At 42.8% G+C, this 20,121-nt stretch overlaps 2 protein-coding genes across 6 annotated transcripts; both read right to left on the bottom strand.

The window, feature by feature from the left end:
- Positions 1-457: 457 nt before the first annotated feature.
- On the bottom strand, positions 458-8,811 carry LOC128619567 (zinc finger protein 341-like). 4 transcript variants are annotated; one of them, XR_008387952.1, is made up of 6 exons: positions 7,997-8,811; positions 5,457-5,606; positions 5,039-5,254; positions 4,407-4,590; positions 3,849-4,033; positions 458-762 (listed from the first exon to the last, which is right to left on the bottom strand). XR_008387952.1 is itself a non-coding variant. In XM_053643820.1 (5 exons), the coding sequence occupies exons 1-5, from the start codon at positions 8,231-8,233 to the stop codon at positions 3,915-3,917; spliced, it is 906 nt and encodes a 301-aa protein (XP_053499795.1). In that variant the 5' UTR covers positions 8,234-8,811; the 3' UTR covers positions 2,481-3,914. The 4 variants fall into 4 exon arrangements, 3 of the variants coding, with proteins under 3 accessions (XP_053499795.1, XP_053499796.1, XP_053499794.1); XM_053643820.1 differs by lacking the exon at positions 458-762 and having other exon boundaries at positions 2,481-4,033; XM_053643821.1 differs by lacking the exon at positions 458-762 and having other exon boundaries at positions 2,481-4,030.
- A 44-nt stretch (positions 8,812-8,855) lies between these two features.
- On the bottom strand, positions 8,856-18,665 carry LOC128619568 (zinc finger protein 341-like). Of its 2 annotated transcripts, none has more exons than XM_053643822.1 (6): positions 18,527-18,665; positions 12,204-12,394; positions 10,416-10,565; positions 9,998-10,213; positions 9,368-9,555; positions 8,856-8,994 (listed from the first exon to the last, which is right to left on the bottom strand). In XM_053643822.1, the coding sequence occupies exons 1-6, from the start codon at positions 18,630-18,632 to the stop codon at positions 8,961-8,963; spliced, it is 885 nt and encodes a 294-aa protein (XP_053499797.1). In that variant the 5' UTR covers positions 18,633-18,665; the 3' UTR covers positions 8,856-8,960. The 2 variants fall into 2 exon arrangements, with proteins under 2 accessions (XP_053499797.1, XP_053499798.1); XM_053643823.1 differs by having other exon boundaries at positions 8,857-8,991.
- Positions 18,666-20,121: the final 1,456 nt, after the last annotated feature.

Raw genomic sequence — 20,121 nt, 5'->3', positions numbered from 1 at the left:
GAGATGTATAAAAAAAAAAATCACCTATATATTCATACCTGTGTGTGTGTTTGCACGTGTGTACAAAGTATCAGCACATCATCATAGTAATAATCATGATCATATTAAGTTGATCTGTATGTGAACAAGCAAGAATAAAGATCACACTGTGTGTGTGTTTTTAAGAGATACCAATCCCAGTTTGTACTCGGGTGTTTTTAAACCATCACCACCTGGGACCTTTGGTTTTCAGATATTTTTAAAGACAAACTGTACCATTTTGTTGTTTACAGTTCACCGGCACCTGTTTGTTTGTTTTTGGTGTAAGGTCACCAGCACCTGTTTGTTTTTGGTGTAAGGTCACGGGCACCTTTTTTGGTTTTGGTTTGTTTGTTTAAACAGCACCAGTATCATGTGGGTTCAGAGTTCACCTGTACCAGTTCACCTGTACCTTTTCGATTGTTAGTTTCATTTACAGATCACCGTACCATTCTTTGTTTATAGTTCTCCTTCACCTTTGTTTTGTTTGTTAGTATTCTTTACAGATCACCAGTACCGTTTCGTTGCGGGTGAGTATTTAGAGAACATGTACCTGTCTGTTGGCCGGAGGTTGTGGCACGGCGCTGACCGAGGGTACAGGCGTGTAAGTGTTGCTGGACGCCAGTGACACGGTGGCGAGCGAGGGCGTGTTCTGCTGGCACTGCTCCCTTTTGTGAGTCAAGAACGCCGGCAGTTAGTTGAACTGCTTCTTACACTTCCCACACAGGAAGACGTCATCATCATCTGCAAACAAACAAACAAGAGGATTTAAAACCGCTATTCTAGACATGACGACGCGCTGTTTTTTCTGTACAAACTAGTGCAGAGCTGAAATTTAGTAACTAGAAGCGCAGAAAGTGATCAAATAAAATGTCTGAAAAAGAGGGAGAAGAGAAAGAAAAAAACCCACAGGAAACGTTAAATAAGTACTGTAACAAACCCATTACATGACAATGTAGCAATATCAGATCAATGTTTAGAGTATTTTGCTTCGCTTAGAGAGACCGAACTAGCTACATTAATCTCTTCAGCCAATTCATCAACTTGCATACTAGATCCCGTACCTACATGTTTGTTTAAACAGATTTGTCCAGGAGTAATTGAACCACTTCTAAATATAATCAATTCTTCCCTAAGCACTGGCTATGTACCTAAATCGCTTAAATTAGCAGTTATTAAACCCTTGATTAAAAAACCTGATCTTGACCCGTCTCAATTGTCCAGCTATAGACCAATATCAAATCTCCCCTTCATCTCTAAGATTTTAGAAAAGGTTGTAGCAAAGCAGTTATGCTCGTACTTAGATAGGAATAACATTCATGAAATGTATCAGTCAGGATTTAGACCTCATCATAGCACAGAGACAGCATTAGTTAAAGTAGTAAATGACCTTCTACTGACCTACGATCAGGGTTGTGTCTCTCTGCTTGTGTTACTCGACCTTAGTGCAGCTTTTGATACTATAGATCACACTATTCTCCTTGATAGATTAGAAAATGTTGTTGGTATTAAGGGAACAGTCCTCTCCTGGCTCAGGTCTTATCTGACCGATCGTTATCAGTTCGTAGATGTAAATGGTGAATTCTCCATGCGTACTGAGGTTACTTTTGGAGTTCCACAGGGTTCTGTTTTAGGCCCACTGCTCTTTACTTTATATATGCTACCCCTAGGTCAAATTATTCGTAAACATGGAATTAGCTTCCACTGTTATGCTGATGATACACAGTTGTATGTTTCAGCGAAGCCAGAGGACAGACAGAAGCTTAGTAAAGCTGAGGATTGTGTAAAGGACATTAGACATTGGATGTTAACTAACTTCCTTCTACTTAATTCTGATAAAACAGAAATACTTTTATTAGGCCCACGTGTAGCTAGAAGTAATCTTTCTGATCACATGGTTACTCTGGATGGTCTTTCTGTTTCATCATGTGCAGCAGTTAAAGACCTTGGAGTGATTATTGACTCCAGCCTATCATTTGATGCTCATGTAGATAATATTACTAGGATAGCCTTCTTTCATCTCAGAAATATTTCTAAAATAAGAAACATATTGTCACTACATGATGCGGAAATACTAGTTCATGCATTCGTCACCTCTAGATTAGATTACTGTAATGCCTTACTGTCTGGATGTTCCAGTAGGAATATAAATAAGCTCCAGTTAGTCCAGAATGCAGCTGCTAGAGTCCTAACTAGAACTAGAAGGTACGACCATATCACACCGATATTATCAATACTGCACTGGCTCCCAGTAAAATCTCGCATTAACTATAAAATACTTTTATTAACCTATAAAGCACTAAATGGTCTCGCGCCACAATATCTAAGCGACCTTTTGGTTTTATATAATCCGCCACGCCTACTTAGATCAAAAGATGCAGGCTATTTGACGGTACCTCGAATAGTGAAGGCTACAGCAGGGGGAAGAGCTTTCTCTTATAGAGCCCCACAGTTATGGAACAGTCTTCCTATTAGTGTTCGGGACTCAGACACAGTCTCAGTGTTTAAGTCTAGGCTTAAAACGTATTTGTTTACTCAAGCCTACCCTGACTAGATTCTGTTCTACTACTTCGCAGTCATAATAATCTTTTTTCTCCCTCTCTCCTTTCGCCGAGCCCCACATGAATTTATGGAGATACTAGAGATCCAGATCCTTTCTGCCTCTGGATGGAGCTCAAATCTTTAATTCCAGACTGCTGGGACTACGGCTGCTCCTAAGGCCATACAGACTTCATATAAATCCATAATGAACTTTTTCACACTATCTGTTGTTACCCAGATGAGGATGGGTTCCCTTCTGAGTCGGGTTCCTCTCAAGGTTTCTTCCTCTTAAAACATCTTAGGGAGTTTTTCCTTGCCACCGTCGCCACTCAGTGGCTTGCTCAGTTGGGATAAATTCGCACCTTTAATATCTGTATACCATGTTGATATTTCTGTAAAGCTGCTTTGAGACAATGTCTATTGTAAAAAGCGCTATACAAATAAAATTGAATTGAATTGAATTAAATCTGTGATCGAGGCGTGGAGAGGGACAGAAGCGGTTAACTGTCACGTCACATTTTAACGAGCTAACATAGATAAACCAGCAAACTCCAGAGCTGACAGCGAGATAAAAACAAATGAAAAGAGAGTTTAAAAAAAGAAAAATAATAAAGTCAGGATCTTGGGGAGTTGACGAGAGGGGGAAAAAATGTATCCAATCCTGTAACAAATGGAGAAGATTGGAATTTTGGGTTGGGGGTTTCCCCCTTGGAACTGGAAATATTTACATATAACAAGACTTTAATTTTTTTAGGATTGTAAATAGTATTTTTATTCTATATTTTATTCGCTATACAAGTGATTTCTGTGTAAAACATTTCAGCTGGGGAGGTAAAAAAAAAAAAAAAGCTGCAATTGTGTGCAAGTTGTGTTTTTAGCCATGTATTTAAGGTTTCTTTTTTAAATAATCATTTTAGAGCTCAGTAGTGATGAAGAAAAATCCGGAACGGGTATCGATAATCTGCTGACGCTCAAGCTTTCAGGATCAGTATCGGGAGAGGAAAAGCGATACCAAAAGTCATCTCTACACAAACGTACTGCGGTTTAAAACGAAGTATCCTAGGAGTTCGTGTTTTACACCGGTACGTACGAGATCACGATGTATACTCGGTACTAAACTGCCACGATATCCAGTGGACAGTTTTATCTCGGAGCGCCGCAATCGGACACGTAGAGCACGTGTGCGTTAGACGAGCGCCTGAGTCGTCGCACCAGAAGATCGCTCTGTTATCTCCACAATAAAACGGCACATAAGCAAAATGTCATAGAAAATAAAGGACGATCCGTACCGGTGTTTTGAAATCGTCGATTCCACCGACTCCACGTGGAAGCCCTGGCGCATTCCCCCCGATCTCTCACGCTCGACTTTTACTCGGACCGTGCTCTTGCTCGCTGGATGTGTTCTCTTTATCCTGAGTAACCTCGTCACAGAAACTGCACTTAAGCTTCTGACCTTTGGCTTTTGTTTGACCTGCTGAGAAACAAAACATTATCCATAAAGAAATCTGTTTCAACACAAACACGTTACAGTGCTATTACACAAAGTGAATGCCATGTAGAACGTACTGCTTTTTGTGGGTTTTTACACACGAATATAAAAAAAATTTAAATTAATAAATATAAACTCCATTTCCTGTGACACGTATGTATTAAGCATGATGTGTATTTATTTTGACGCTTTCAGGGATTTAAATCTGCCATTAAGTGAATCTGAATCCAGCCTTTCGTACCGATGTTTCTGGCCCAGAAATGAGCTCTGCATATTTTAGGCAAATTAAAGGCTGTATAAATGACAACCTGCTCCTTTAAATGAAATGAAAAATGGTGTTCGAAGCGCTCTCCATTACCTTCCTGGCCTTTCTTGGAGTTGCGGGTCTTTTTGGGGATGATGACCTTGTCGTATTCGCTCAGCTCGCTCAGAGTCACAGTGCTGCTGCAGCTCTTCAGCTTCTGTGCCGGTTTAGCCGAACTGTAAACGGGAGCGCTGCTGAAGGCTGCAGTCTGACTGTCCGCACACTGACCACCACCACCCTGAGAGAGAGGGAGAGAATGAGAGAGCGCATAAATCAACAAGAAAAAGAAAGAAAGGACAAAAAAAGAAAAAGGACAAAGAAGAAAGAAACAAACAAACAAAAACAAAGAAAGAAAGAAAGAAAGGACAAGTGACAAAAAGACAAGCAAGAATGAAAGAAAAATGAAAGAATCAATAGGCAGGTGGAAGTGTAAATAATTTGTTCTAAAATAAAAAGCACTGAGTAAAAGGTGGTGAAATGTCGTATACAGTACTGTCAGTACCTACCGCATCACCGGTTCTACTTCATGCCACATTACACTTACACTGTCACAAACATTCTGTGGTCAGTATCTTTAACTCTCAACACGTTGGCCAACCAACAAGATGAGAAGGGTCCCAGTACTGTAACCTCATCTCTCTCACTCACACACACACACACACACACACACACACACACACACACACCTGAACAGACTGGAACTGTTGGAGGCCGAGTGTGTGGACCTCTGCGTTTCCTCCTCCAGCCATCGGGGGCAGTGTGCTGTACACCTGCACTATTGGGCTGTTGATACTGGTGGGAACCTGTGCAGAAAGGGGTGGAGCCTGGGCCAGTGGGAGGGGCTGAGAGGCCTGTGGTTGGTGCTGCAGGTATGATGCTGCACTGGGCAGGCTCAAATTACTCTGTGGAAAAGAAAAAAAAAAAAGTGTTTAAAAAGTATTATTCCAAATTATTGCATGAAGCTTTGAATAACGATAACGAGTGCCATGCCCAGGCTTTAATAAACATCAGCAGGAGTCCTAATAACCACGCTTTCACTAGTTACAAAAGCCAGGCAGCGTCAATGCTAGGTTACAGCATCTATGGCAGATAAATGCTGTGTACCTGAGAGGAAGCCTGCATGGCCGTGACTGGGGTGTCCATGGACGTGAACGCCGAGATGGCCGACATGAGAACCTCGTCGCTCACCAGAACGTTCCCCTGCACCAAGGTGTGTGTGAGAGGAGCCGGCGGCACCGTGATGTACGTCGACACCTGCACAAAGAAAAAAAAAACAAAAACACAAATACCTGAAGTACACGGAAAATTACACACACCCTTTAAGTTTAGATTTGTTTAAAGTTCACATCACCTTTTTGTTTGTTTGTTTTTGGTTTAACATCGCCGGCACCCTTTTGTTTGTTTGGTTCTAGATCGCCGGCACCCTTTTGTTTGTTTGGTTCTAGATAGCCGGCACCCTTTTGTTTGTTTGGTTCTAGATCGCCGGCACCCTTTTGTTTGTTTGGTTCAACATCGCCGGCACCCTTTTGCTTGTTTGGTTCAACATCGCCGGCACCCTTTTGCTTGTTTGGTTCTAGATCGCCGGCACCCTTTTGCTTGTTTGGTTCTAGATCGCCGGCACCCTTTTGCTTGTTTGGTTCTAGATCGCCGGCACCCTTTTGCTTGTTTGGTTCAACATCGCCGGCACCCTTTTGCTTGTTTGGTTCAACATCGCTGGCACCCTTTTGCTTGTTTGGTTCTAGATCGCCGGCACCCTTTTGCTTGTTTGGTTCAACATCGCCGGCACCCTTTTGCTTGTTTGGTTCAACATCGCCGGCACCCTTTTGCTTGTTTGGTTTTAGATCGCCGGCACCCTTTTGCTTGTTTGGTTTAACATCGCCGGCACCCTTTTGCTTGTTTGGTTTAACATCGCCGGCACCCTTTTGCTTGTTTGGTTTTAGATCGCCGGCACCCTTTTGCTTGTTTGGTTCAACATCGCCGGCACCCTTTTGCTTGTTTGGTTCAACATCGCCGGCACCCTTTTGCTTGATTGGTTCTAGATCGCCGGCACCCTTTTGCTTGTTTGGTTCAACATCGCCGGCACCCTTTTGCTTGTTTGGTTCAACATCGCCGGCACCCTTTTGCTTGTTTGGTTCTAGATCGCCGGCACCCTTTTGCTTGTTTGGTTTAACATCGCCGGCACCCTTTTGCTTGTTTGGTTCTAGATCGCCGGCACCCTTTTGCTTGTTTGGTTCAACATCGCCGGCACCCTTTTGCTTGTTTGGTTCTAGATCGCCGGCACCCTTTTGCTTGTTTGGTTCAACATCGCCGGCACCCTTTTGCTTGTTTGGTTCAACATCGCCGGCACCCTTTTGCTTGTTTGGTTCTAGATCGCCGGCACCCTTTTGCTTGTTTGGTTTAACATCGCCGGCACCCTTTTGCTTGTTTGGTTCAACATCGCCGGCACCCTTTTGCTTGTTTGGTTCAACATCGCCGGCACCCTTTTGCTTGTTTGGTTCTAGATCGCCGGCACCCTTTTGCTTGTTTGGTTCTAGATCGCCGGCACCCTTTTGCTTGTTTGGTTCAACATCGCCGGCACCCTTTTGCTTGTTTGGTTCAACATCGCCGGCACCCTTTTGCTTGTTTGGTTCTAGATCGCCGGCACCCTTTTGCTTGTTTGGTTTAACATCGCCGGCACCCTTTTGCTTGTTTGGTTCTAGATCGCCGGCACCCTTTTGCTTGTTTGGTTCAACATCGCCGGCACCCTTTTGCTTGTTTGGTTCTAGATCGCCGGCACCCTTTTGCTTGTTTGGTTTTAGATCGCCGGCACCCTTTTGCTTGTTTGGTTTTTGATCGCCGGCACCCTTTTGCTTGTTTGGTTTAACATCGCCGGCACCCTTTTGCTTGTTTGGTTTTAGATCGCCGGCACCCTTTTGTTTGTTTGGTTTAACATCGCCGGCACCCTTTTGCTTGTTTGGTTTAACATCGCCGGCACCCTTTTGCTTGTTTGGTTTAACATCGCCGGCACCCTTTTGCTTGTTTGGTTTTAGATCGCCGGCACCCTTTTGCTTGTTTGGTTTTAGATCGCCGGCACCCTTTTGCTTGTTTGGTTTTAGATCGCCGGCACCTTTTTGTTTGTTTTGTTTAAGATCGCCGGCACCTCTTTTTTGTTTGGTTTAAGAGCACCTTTTTTTGTTTGTTTTTGGTGGAAGATCACCGGCACCTTTGTGTTTGGTTGGTTTTAGATCGCCGGCACCTTTTTGTTTGTTTGGTTTTGGTGTAAGAGCGCCGGCACCTTTTTGTTTGGTTTTAGATCGCGACACCTTTTTGTTTGTTTGGTTTTGGTGTAAGAGTGCCGGCACCTTTTGATTTCTTTTTGATGCAAGATCGCCGGCACCTTTTTGTTTGTTTTTGGTGGAAGAGCGCCGGCACCTTTGTGTTTTTGGAGTAAGGCCACCCTCACCTTTTTCGGTTTGTTTGTTTAAACAGCACCAGTATCATGTGGGTTCAGAGTTCACCTGTACCTTTTCGATTGTTAGTTTCATTTACAGATCACCGTACCATTCTTTGTTTATAGTTCTCCTTCACCTTTGTTTTGTTTGTTAGTATTGTTTACAGATCACCAGTACCGTTTCGTTGCGGGTGAGTATTTAGAGAACATGTACCTGTCTGTTGGCCGGAGGTTGTGGCACGGCGCTGACCGAGGGTACAGGCGTGTAAGTGTTGCTGGACGCCAGTGACACGGTGGCGAGCGAGGGCGTGTTCTGCTGGCACTGCTCCCTTTTGTGAGTCAAGAACGCCGGCAAGGAGTTGAACTGCTTCTTACACTTCCCACACAGGAAGACGTCATCATCATCTGCAAACAAACAAACAAGAGGATTTAAAACCGCTATTCTAGACATGACGACGCGCTGTTTTTTCTGTACAAACTAGTGCAGAGCTGAAATTTAGTAACTAGAAGCGCAGAAACTGATCAAATAAAATGTCTGAAAAAGGGGGAGAAGAGAAAGAAAAAAACCCACAGGAAACGTTAAATCTGTGATCGAGCCGTGGAGAGGGACAGAAGCGGAAGTATTTAAGGTTTCTTTTTTAAATAATCATTTTAGAGCTCAGTAGTGATGAAGAAAAATCCGGAACGGGTATCGATAATCTGCTGACGCGCAAGCTTTCAGGATCAGTATCGGGAGAGGAAAAGCGATACCAAAAGTCATCTCTACACAAACGTACTGCGGTTTAAAACGAAGTATCCTAGGAGTTCGTGTTTTACACCGGTACGTACGAGATCACGATGTATACTCGGTACTAAACTGCCACGATATCCAGTGGACAGTTTTATCTCGGAGCGCCGCAATCGGACACGTAGAGCACGTGTGCGTTAGACGAGCGCCTGAGTCGTCGCACCAGAAGATCGCTCTGTTATCTCCACAATAAAACGGCACATAAGCAAAATGTCATAGAAAATAAAGGACGATCCGTACCGGTGTTTTGAAATCGTCGATTGCACCGACTCCACGTGGAAGCCCTGGCGCATTCCCCCCGATCTCTCACGCTCGACTTTTACTCGGACCGTGCTCTTGCTCGCTGGATGTGTTCTCTTTATCCTGAGTAACCTCGTCACAGAAACTGCACTTAAGCTTCTGACCTTTGGCTTTTGTTTGACCTGCTGAGAAACAAAACATTATCCATAAAGAAATCTGTTTCAACACAAACACGTTACAGTGCTATTACACAAAGTGAATGCCATGTAGAACGTACTGCTTTTTGTGGGTTTTTACACACGTATATAAAAAAAATTTAAATCAATAAATATAAACTCCATTTCCTGTGACACGTATGTATTAAGCATGATGTGTATTTATTTTGACGCTTTCAGGGATTTAAATCTGCCATTAAGTGAATCTGAATCCAGCCTTTCGTACCGATGTTTCTGGCCCAGAAATGAGCTCTGCATATTTTAGGCAAATTAAAGGCTGTATAAATGACAACCTGCTCCTTTAAATGAAATGAAAAATGGTGTTCGAAGCGCTCTCCATTACCTTCCTGGCCTTTCTTGGAGTTGCGGGTCTTTTTGGGGATGATGGATGTCCTTGTCGTATTCGCTCAGCTCGCTCAGAGTCACGGTGCTGCTGCAGCTCTTCAGCTTCTGTGCCGGTTTAGCCGAACTGTAAACGGGAGCGCTGCTGAAGGCTGCAGTCTGACTGTCCGCACACTGACCACCACCACCCTGAGAGAGAGGGAGAGAGAGAGAGAGAGCGCATAAATCAACAAGAAAAAGAAAGAAAGGACAAAAAAAGAAAAAGGACAAAGAAGAAAGAAACAAACAAACAAAAACAAAGAAAGAAAGAAAGAAAGGACAAGTGACAAAAAGACAAGCAAGAATGAAAGAAAAATGAAAGAATCAATAGGCAGGTGGAAGTGTAAATAATTTGTTCTAAAATAAAAAGCACTGAGTAAAAGGTGGTGAAATGTCGTATACAGTACTGTCAGTACCTACCGCATCACCGGTTCTACTTCATGCCACATTACACTTACACTGTCACAAACATTCTGTGGTCAGTATCTTTAACTCTCAACACGTTGGCCAACCAACAAGATGAGAAGGGTCCCAGTACTGTAACCTCATCTCTCTCACTCACACACACACACACACACACACACACACACACCTGAACAGACTGGAACTGTTGGAGGCCGAGTGTGTGGACCTCTGCGTTTCCTCCTCCAGCCATCGGGGGCAGTGTGCTGTACACCTGCACTATTGGGCTGTTGATACTGGTGGGAACCTGTGCAGAAAGGGGTGGAGCCTGGGCCAGTGGGAGGGGCTGAGAGGCCTGTGGTTGGTGCTGCAGGTAGGATGCTGCACTGGGCAGGCTCAAATTACTCTGTGGAAAAGAAAAAAAAAAAAGTGTTTAAAAAGTATTATTCCAAATTATTGCATGAAGCTTTGAATAACGATAACGAGTGCCATGCCCAGGCTTTAATAAACATCAGCAGGAGTCCTAATAACCACGCTTTCACTAGTTACAAAAGCCAGGCAGCGTCAATGCTAGGTTACAGCATCTATGGCAGATAAATGCTGTGTACCTGAGAGGAAGCCTGCATGGCCGTGACTGGGGTGTCCATGGACGTGAACGCCGAGATGGCCGACATGAGAACCTCGTCGCTCACCAGAACGTTCCCCTGCACCAAGGTGTGTGTGAGAGGAGCCGGCGGCACCGTGATGTACGTCGACACCTGCACAAAGAAAAAAAAAACAAAAACACAAATACCTGAAGTACACGGAAAATTACACACACCCTTTAAGTTTAGATTTGTTTAAAGTTCACATCACTTTTTTGTTTGTTTGTTTTTGGTGTAAGAGTGCCGGCACCTTTTTGTTTGTTTGGTTTAACATCGCCGGCACCTTTTTGTTTGTTTAACATCGCCGGCACCTTTTTGTTTGTTTGGTTTAACATCGCCGGCACCCTTTTGTTTATTTGTTTGGTTATAGATCACCGGCACCTTTTTGTTTGTTTGGTTTAACATCGCCGGCACCCTTTTGTTTGTTTGCTTGGTTTTAGATCGCCGGCACCTTTTTGTTTGTTTGGTTTTAGATCACCAGCACCTTTTTGTTTGTTTGGTTTAACATCGCCGGCACCCTTTTGTTTGTTTGCTTGGTTTTAGATCACCAGCACCTTTTTGTTTGTTTGGTTCTAGATCGCCGGCACCCTTTTGCTTGTTTGGTTCTAGATCGCCGGCACCCTTTTGCTTGTTTGGTTCAACATCGCCGGCACCCTTTTGCTTGTTTGGTTCAACATCGCCGGCACCCTTTTGCTTGTTTGGTTCTAGATCGCCGGCACCCTTTTGCTTGTTTGGTTTAACATCGCCGGCACCCTTTTGCTTGTTTGGTTCTAGATCGCCGGCACCCTTTTGCTTGTTTGGTTCAACATCGCCGGCACCCTTTTGCTTGTTTGGTTCAACATCGCCGGCACCCTTTTGCTTGTTTGGTTTTAGATCGCCGGCACCCTTTTGCTTGTTTGGTTTAACATCGCCGGCACCCTTTTGCTTGTTTGGTTTTAGATCGCCGGCACCCTTTTGCTTGTTTGGTTTTAGATCGCCGGCACCCTTTTGCTTGTTTGGTTTAACATCGCCGGCACCCTTTTGCTTGTTTGGTTTTAGATCGCCGGCACCCTTTTGCTTGTTTGGTTTTAGATCGCCGGCACCCTTTTGCTTGTTTGGTTTAATATCGCCGGCACCTTTTTGCTTGTTTGGTTTAACATCGCCGGCACCCTTTTGCTTGTTTGGTTTTAGATCGCCGGCACCCTTTTGCTTGTTTGGTTTTAGATCGCCGGCACCTTTTTGTTTGTTTTGTTTAAGATCGCCGGCACCTCTTTTTTGTTTGGTTTAAGAGCACCTTTTTTTGTTTGTTTTTGGTGGAAGATCACCGGCACCTTTGTGTTTGGTTGGTTTTAGATCGCCGGCACCTTTTTGTTTGTTTGGTTTTGGTGTAAGAGCGCCGGCACCTTTTTGTTTGGTTTTAGATCGCGACACCTTTTTGTTTGTTTGGTTTTGGTGTAAGAGTGCCGGCACCTTTTGATTTCTTTTTGATGCAAGATCGCCGGCACCTTTTTGTTTGTTTTTGGTGGAAGAGCGCCGGCACCTTTGTGTTTTTGGAGTAAGGCCACCCTCACCTTTTTCGGTTTGTTTGTTTAAACAGCACCAGTATCATGTGGGTTCAGAGTTCACCTGTACCTTTTCGATTGTTAGTTTCATTTACAGATCACCGTACCATTCTTTGTTTATAGTTCTCCTTCACCTTTGTTTTGTTTGTTAGTATTGTTTACAGATCACCAGTACCGTTTCGTTGCGGGTGAGTATTTAGAGAACATGTACCTGTCTGTTGGCCGGAGGTTGTGGCACGGCGCTGACCGAGGGTACAGGCGTGTAAGTGTTGCTGGACGCCAGTGACACGGTGGCGAGCGAGGGCGTGTTCTGCTGGCACTGCTCCCTTTTGTGAGTCAAGAACGCCGGCAAGGAGTTGAACTGCTTCTTACACTTCCCACACAGGAAGACGTCATCATCATCTGCAAACAAACAAACAAGAGGATTTAAAACCGCTATTCTAGACATGACGACGCGCTGTTTTTTCTGTACAAACTAGTGCAGAGCTGAAATTTAGTAACTAGAAGCGCAGAAACTGATCAAATAAAATGTCTGAAAAAGGGGGAGAAGAGAAAGAAAAAAACCCACAGGAAACGTTAAATCTGTGATCGAGCCGTGGAGAGGGACAGAAGCGGAAGTATTTAAGGTTTCTTTTTTAAATAATCATTTTAGAGCTCAGTAGTGATGAAGAAAAATCCGGAACGGGTATCGATAATCTGCTGACGCTCAAGCTTTCAGGATCAGTATCGGGAGAGGAAAAGCGATACCAAAAGTCATCTCTACACAAACGTACTGCGGTTTAAAACGAAGTATCCTAGGAGTTCGTGTTTTACACCGGTACGTACGAGATCACGATGTATACTCGGTACTAAACTGCCACGATATCCAGTGGACAGTTTTATCTCGGAGCGCCGCAATCGGACACGTAGAGCACGTGTGCGTTAGACGAGCGCCTGAGTCGTCGCACCAGAAGATCGCTCTGTTATCTCCACAATAAAACGGCACATAAGCAAAATGTCATAGAAAATAAAGGACGATCCGTACCGGTGTTTTGAAATCGTCGATTGCACCGATTCCACGTGGAAGCCCTGGCGCATTCCCCCCGATCTCTCACGCTCGACTTTTACTCGGACCGTGCTCTTGCTCGCTGGATGTGTTCTCTTTATCCTGAGTAACCTCGTCACAGAAACTGCACTTAAGCTTCTGACCTTTGGCTTTTGTTTGACCTGCTGAGAAACAAAACATTATCCATAAAGAAATCTGTTTCAACACAAACACGTTACAGTGCTATTACACAAAGTGAATGCCATGTAGAACGTACTGCTTTTTGTGGGTTTTTACACACGAATATAAAAAAAATTTAAATTAATAAATATAAACTCCATTTCCTGTGACACGTATGTATTAAGCATGATGTGTATTTATTTTGACGCTTTCAGGGATTTAAATCTGCCATTAAGTGAATCTGAATCCAGCCTTTCGTACCGATGTTTCTGGCCCAGAAATGAGCTCTGCATATTTTAGGCAAATTAAAGGCTGTATAAATGACAACCTGCTCCTTTAAATGAAATGAAAAATGGTGTTCGAAGCGCTCTCCATTACCTTCCTGGCCTTTCTTGGAGTTGCGGGTCTTTTTGGGGATGATGGATGACCTTGTCGTATTCGCTCAGCTCGCTCAGAGTCACGGTGCTGCTGCAGCTCTTCAGCTTCTGTGCCGGTTTAGCCGAACTGTAAACGGGAGCGCTGCTGAAGGCTGCAGTCTGACTGTCCGCACACTGACCACCACCACCCTGAGAGAGAGGGAGAGAGAGAGAGAGCGCATAAATCAACAAGAAAAAGAAAGAAAGGACAAAAAAAGAAAAAGGACAAAGAAGAAAGAAACAAACAAACAAAAACAAAGAAAGAAAGAAAGAAAGGACAAGTGACAAAAAGACAAGCAAGAATGAAAGAAAAATGAAAGAATCAATAGGCAGGTGGAAGTGTAAATAATTTGTTCTAAAATAAAAAGCACTGAGTAAAAAGTGGTGAAACGTCGTATACAGTACTGTCAGTACCTACCGCATCACCGGTTCTACTTTACGCCACATTACACTTACACTGTCACAAACATTCTGTGGTCAGTATCTTTAACTCTCAACACGATGGCCAACAAGATGAGAAGGGTCCCAGTACTGTAACCTCATCTCTCTCGCTCACACACACACACACACCTGAACAGACTGGAACTGTTGGAGGCCGAGTGTGTGGACCTCTGCGTTTCCTCCTCCAGCCATCGGGGGCAGTGTGCTGTACACCTGCACTATTGGGCTGTTGATACTGGTGGGAACCTGTGCAGAAAGGGGTGGAGCCTGGGCCAGTGGGAGGGGCTGAGAGGCCTGTGGTTGGTGCTGCAGGTATGATGCTGCACTGGGCAGGCTCAAATTACTCTGTGGAAAAGAAAAAAAAAAAGTGTTTAAAAAGTATTATTCCAAATTATTGCATGAAGCTTTGAATAACGATAACGAGTGCCATGCCCAGGCTTTAATAAACATCAGCAGGAGTCCTAATAACCACGCTTTCACTAGTTACAAAAGCCAGGCAGCGTCAATGCTAGGTTACAGCATCTATGGCAGATAAATGCTGTGTACCTGAGAGGAAGCCTGCATGGCCGTGACTGGGGTGTCCATGGACGTGAACGCCGAGATGGCCGACATGAGAACCTCGTCGCTCACCAGAACATTCCCCTGCACCAAGGTGTGTGTGAGAGGAGCCGGCGGCACCGTGATGTACGTCGACACCTGCACAAAGAAAAAAAAAACAAAAACACAAATACCTGAAGTACACGGAAAATTACACACACCCTTTAAGTTTAGATTTGTTTAAAGTTCACATCACCTTTTTGTTTGTTTGTTTTTGGTGTAAGAGTGCCGGCACCTTTTTGTTTGTTTGGTTCAACATCGCCGGCACCTTTTTGTTTGTTTGTTTGGTTTTAGATCACCAGCACCTTTTTGTTTGTTTGGTTTTAGATCACCGGCACCTTTTTGTTTGTTTGGTTTTAGATCACCGGCACCTTTTTGTTTGTTTGGTTTAACATCGCCGGCACCTTTTTGTTTGTTTGGTTTTAGATCACCAGCACCTTTTTGTTTGTTTGGTTTAACATCGCCGGCACCCTTTTGTTTGTTTGTTTGGTTTTAGATCACCAGCACCTTTTTGTTTGTTTGGTTTTAGATCACCAGCACCTTTTTGTTTGTTTGGTTTTAGATCACCAGCACCTTTTTGTTTGTTTGGTTTTAGATCACCAGCACCTTTTTGTTTGTTTGGTTTAACATCGCCGGCACCTTTTTGTTTGTTTGGTTTTAGATCGCCGGCACCTTTTTGTTTGTTTGGTTTTAGATCGCCGGCACCTTTTTGTTTGTTTGGTTTTAGATCACCAGCACCTTTTTGTTTGTTTGGTTTAAGATTGCCGGCACCTTTTTGTTTGTTTGGTTTTGGTGTAAGAGCACCGGCACCTTTTGAGTTCTTTTTGATGCAAGATCGCGAGCACCTTTTTGTTTGTTTTTGGTGTAAGATCACGTCACCTTTTTGTTTTTGGTGTAAGGCCACCGTCACCTTTTTTGGTTGTGGTTTGTTTGTTTAAACAGCACCAGTATCATGTGTGTTCAGATGTGTTTCACTTGTGTGTTGGAAAAATGTGTGAAACTCACCTGTAGGGTTCCTCCAGGGTTCTTCAGCGCTCAGGAGATGTATAAAAAAAAAAAATCACCTATATATTCATACCTGTGTGTGTGTTTGCACGTGTGTACAAAGTATCAGCACATCATGATAATATGATCATGATTATTACTAAGTTGATCTGTATGTGAACAAGCAAGAATAAAGATCACACTGTGTGTGTGTGATTCTAAAAGATACAAATCCCAGTTTGTACTCGGGTGATTGTTTGTTTGGTGTAAGAGCGCCGGCACCTTTTTGTTTGTTTGGTTTTAGATCGCTGGCACCTTTTTGTTTGTTTGGTTTAACATCGCCGGCACCTTTTTGTTTGTTTGGTTTTGGTGTAAGAGCACCGGCACCTTTTGAGTTCTTTTTGATGCAAGATCGCGAGCACCTTTTTGTTTGTTTTTGGTGTAAGGCCACCGTCACCTTTTTTGGTTGTGGTTTGTTTGTTTAAACAGCACCAGTATCATGTGTGTTCAGATGTGTTTCACTTGTGTGTTGGAAAAATGTGTGAAACTCACCTGTAGGGTTCCTCCAGGGTTCTTCAGCGCTCAGGAGATGTATAAAAAAAAAAATCACCTATATATTCATACCTGTGTGTGTGTTTGCACGTGTGTACAAAGTATCAGCACATCATCATAGTAATAATCATGATCATATTAAGTTGATCTGTATGTGAACAAGCAAGAATAAAGATCACACTGTGTGTGTGTGATTTTAAAAGATACAAATCCCAGTTTGTACTCGGGTGATTTTGTTTGCTTGGTTTTAGATCGCCGGCACCTCTTTGTTTGTTTGGTTTAAGATCGCCGGCACCTTTTTGTTTGTTTGGTTTTGGTGTAAGAGCACCGGCACCTTTTGAGTTCTTTTTGATGCAAGATCGCGAGCACCTTTTTGTTTGTTTTTGGTGTAAGATCATCGGCACCTTTGTGTTTTTGGTGTAAGGCCACCCTCACCTTTTTCGGTTTGTTTGTTTAAACAGCACCAGTATCATGTGGGTTCAGATGTATTTCACTTGTGTGTTGGAAAAATGTGTGAAACTCACCTGTAGGGTTCCTCCAGGGTTCTTCAGCGCTCAGGAGATGTATAAAAAAAAAAAATCACCTATATATTCATACCTGTGTGTGTGTTTGCACGTGTGTACAAAGTATCAGCACATCATCATAGTAATAATCATGATCATATTAAGTTGATCTGTATGTGAACAAGCAAGAATAAAGATCACACTGTGTGTGTGTTTTTAAGAGATACCAATCCCAGTTTGTACTCGGGTGTTTTTAAACCATCACCACCTGGACCTTTGGTTTTCAGATATTTTTAAAGACAAACTGTACCATTTTGTTGTTTACAGTTCACCGGCACCTGTTTGTTTGTTTTTGGTGTAAGGTCACCAGCACCTGTTTGTTTTTGGTGTAAGGTCACGGGCACCTTTTTTGGTTTTGGTTTGTTTGTTTAAACAGCACCAGTATCATGTGGGTTCAGAGTTCACCTGTACCAGTTCACCTGTACCTTTTCGATTGTTAGTTTCATTTACAGATCACCGTACCATTCTTTGTTTATAGTTCTCCTTCACCTTTGTTTTGTTTGTTAGTATTCTTTACAGATCACCAGTACCGTTTCGTTGCGGGTGAGTATTTAGAGAACATGTACCTGTCTGTTGGCCGGAGGTTGTGGCACGGCGCTGACCGAGGGTACAGGCGTGTAAGTGTTGCTGGACGCCAGTGACACGGTGGCGAGCGAGGGCGTGTTCTGCTGGCACTGCTCCCTTTTGTGAGTCAAGAACGCCGGCAGTTAGTTGAACTGCTTCTTACACTTCCCACACAGGAAGACGTCATCATCATCTGCAAACAAACAAACAAGAGGATTTAAAACCGCTATTCTAGACATGACGACGCGCTGTTTTTTCTGTACAAACTAGTGCAGAGCTGAAATTTAGTAACTAGAAGCGCAGAAAGTGATCAAATAAAATGTCTGAAAAAGAGGGAGAAGAGAAAGAAAGAAACCCACAGGAAACGTTAAATCTGTGATCGAGCCGTGGAGAGGGACAGAAGCGGTTAACTGTCACGTCACATTTTAACGAGCTAACATAGATAAACCAGCAAACTCCAGAGTTGACAGCGAGATAAAAACAAATGAAAAGAGAGTTTAAAAAAAGAAAAATAATAAAGTCAGGATCTTGGGGAGTTGACGAGAGGGGGAAAAAATGTATCCAATCCTGTAACAAATGGAGAAGATTGGAATTTTGGGTGGGTGGGTGGGGAGGGGAGGGGGGGCTTTTCCCCCTTGGAACTGGAAATATTTACATATAACAAGACTTTTTAATTTTTTTAGGATTGTAAATAGTGTTTTTATTCTATATTTTATTCACTATACAAGTGATTTCTGTGTAAAACATTTTAGCTGGGGAGGTAAAAAAAAAAAGCTGCAATTGTGTGCAAGTTGTGTTTTTAGCCATGTATTTAAGGTTTCTTTTTTAAATAATCATTTTAGAGCTCAGTAGTGATGAAGAAAAATCCAGAACGGGTATCGATAATCTGCTGACGCTCAAGCTTTCAGGATCAGTATCGGGAGAGGAAAAGCGATACCAAAAGTCATCTCTACACAAACGTACTGCGGTTTAAAACGAAGTATCCTAGGAGTTCGTGTTTTACACCGGTACGTACGAGATCACGATGTATACTCGGTACTAAACTGCCACGATATCCAGTGGACAGTTTTATCTCGGAGCGCCGCAATCGGACACGTAGAGCACGTGTGCGTTAGACGAGCGCCTGAGTCGTCTAGAGTAAACTCTAGAGACTCTTGTATGTAAAGTTCTACGTTAAAACTTACGGCTACGCTGAAACCGTCACTCTACTCACCCATCGGCTGGATGGCGGCTCCCGAGACGTTCTGATTGCTGTGATCAGGGACGCCGGCTTGACCATCCAGGAAGGACTGGACAGCAAGGACCGTCTGATTGTCCATTCCTGCAAGTTTATTAAAACTAGTTAGGAAAATGATAATCACTGCTAATATCCAAAAAGAAAACTTCATCCTGAACGATATACACGTGTTAAACGTGTGCATTAATGCGCACGTAAATGAACAGCTTTATACATCGTTTATTTATCTTCGTCACTGAAAACAGCTGCGACGACCAACATGAGCAGTGCACTCAGAATAAAAAACATTGCAATGAGAGAAATACATAAGAGAATAAGTTACTGTAATTTGTAGAAATAATGAAATGCTTAAACCATGCATTTATGTGAGCGAGTCATGGAGTTAAACGATTGGTTTTCCGTCCTGTTTTTAAAATCTTTAAAATAAAAATATACATATTTATACACACTGAACTCTAGCTGTTGTAGTTATTTTTGAAGGAATGATGTCATAATATTATATCATAATATAAAATTAAAGGACTGCATCTGGTTTTATGTGCACATCTTGTTCAGGTAAAAATATAAATTCTCCATACACACAACTTTAATTGCTGTCTCGAATCCTTTAATAATTCTCACATTAACTTCTTCTACGGTAGGTTGCTCAGCTGTGTTGCGCTTGACCAGCATCTTGTGGTCTGGTGTAGAACTGGAGCCTGATGGGAAAAGTCCATACACATACGTACGTACATACATACATACATACATACATACATACACACACACACACACATAGACCTTCCTCCGTATAAAAGCTACAAGCAGCTAAAGGAGAAACTGCTGTTCGCCATAGAGGAGACCGAGCGCTTTGGGCAGGAGTGACACACACAGACGATATAATACCATGATGCAGCACAGAAACAAATTCTTCTCGTTAGATCTGGAGAAATCTGGAACGATGAGATTTTTCTATTTCATGTCCGTTGTTCTCATTTCCTTCTTCACATGGGATTAAATCTATTTTTACTGTTGGTCAAAGAAAGTAAAGATCACCACATGAACAACTATAAACTCTCTTAATTTGTTAAGAGCTGAAATTATTCACCTGACTACCGGGAGCTGTTTGGGCATGAACATATTTGACAGGAGCAGGATCGTGGGCATTTAGTTGTAATAAAAGTTTAGAACTTTTTACAATTTAAACAAAATAAAATATGGTGGTTATACTGCTATATTATTTATATATAACTGCAGTCTTTTGGCGACATCAACCGGGATCAGTCGCACGACCCAACAGATGGTTTAGAGACTGGCTGGAAAATGATTGTGTTACTTTGTGCAGCTCTACTTATAAAATTACTTATCACTAATCCAGATTATAATTCTGTTATGAAGTAACCGAGTGCTTTCAGAATGATCTGCGCATTTCTCTCCTGAAGAGAGAAAGCAAGACAGAGTCTCGTTCTAAAGTCACAGTAAGTTGTGTATAAATAAGTAAAATAATTCATAAAAAAAAAAACAAATAATAAAAAAGTCTTTGGTTTTTAGTGTACATGCAGCCCTGATTAAGTGTCTGGGGTGTGTTAACA

Source organism: Ictalurus furcatus, chromosome 15 (assembly GCF_023375685.1).
Source record: "Ictalurus furcatus strain D&B chromosome 15, Billie_1.0, whole genome shotgun sequence".
NCBI classification, from domain to species: domain Eukaryota; kingdom Metazoa; phylum Chordata; class Actinopteri; order Siluriformes; family Ictaluridae; genus Ictalurus; species Ictalurus furcatus.
The sequence above is the reverse complement of the archived record's forward strand: the minus strand, read 5'-3'. Positions and strand labels throughout refer to the sequence as shown.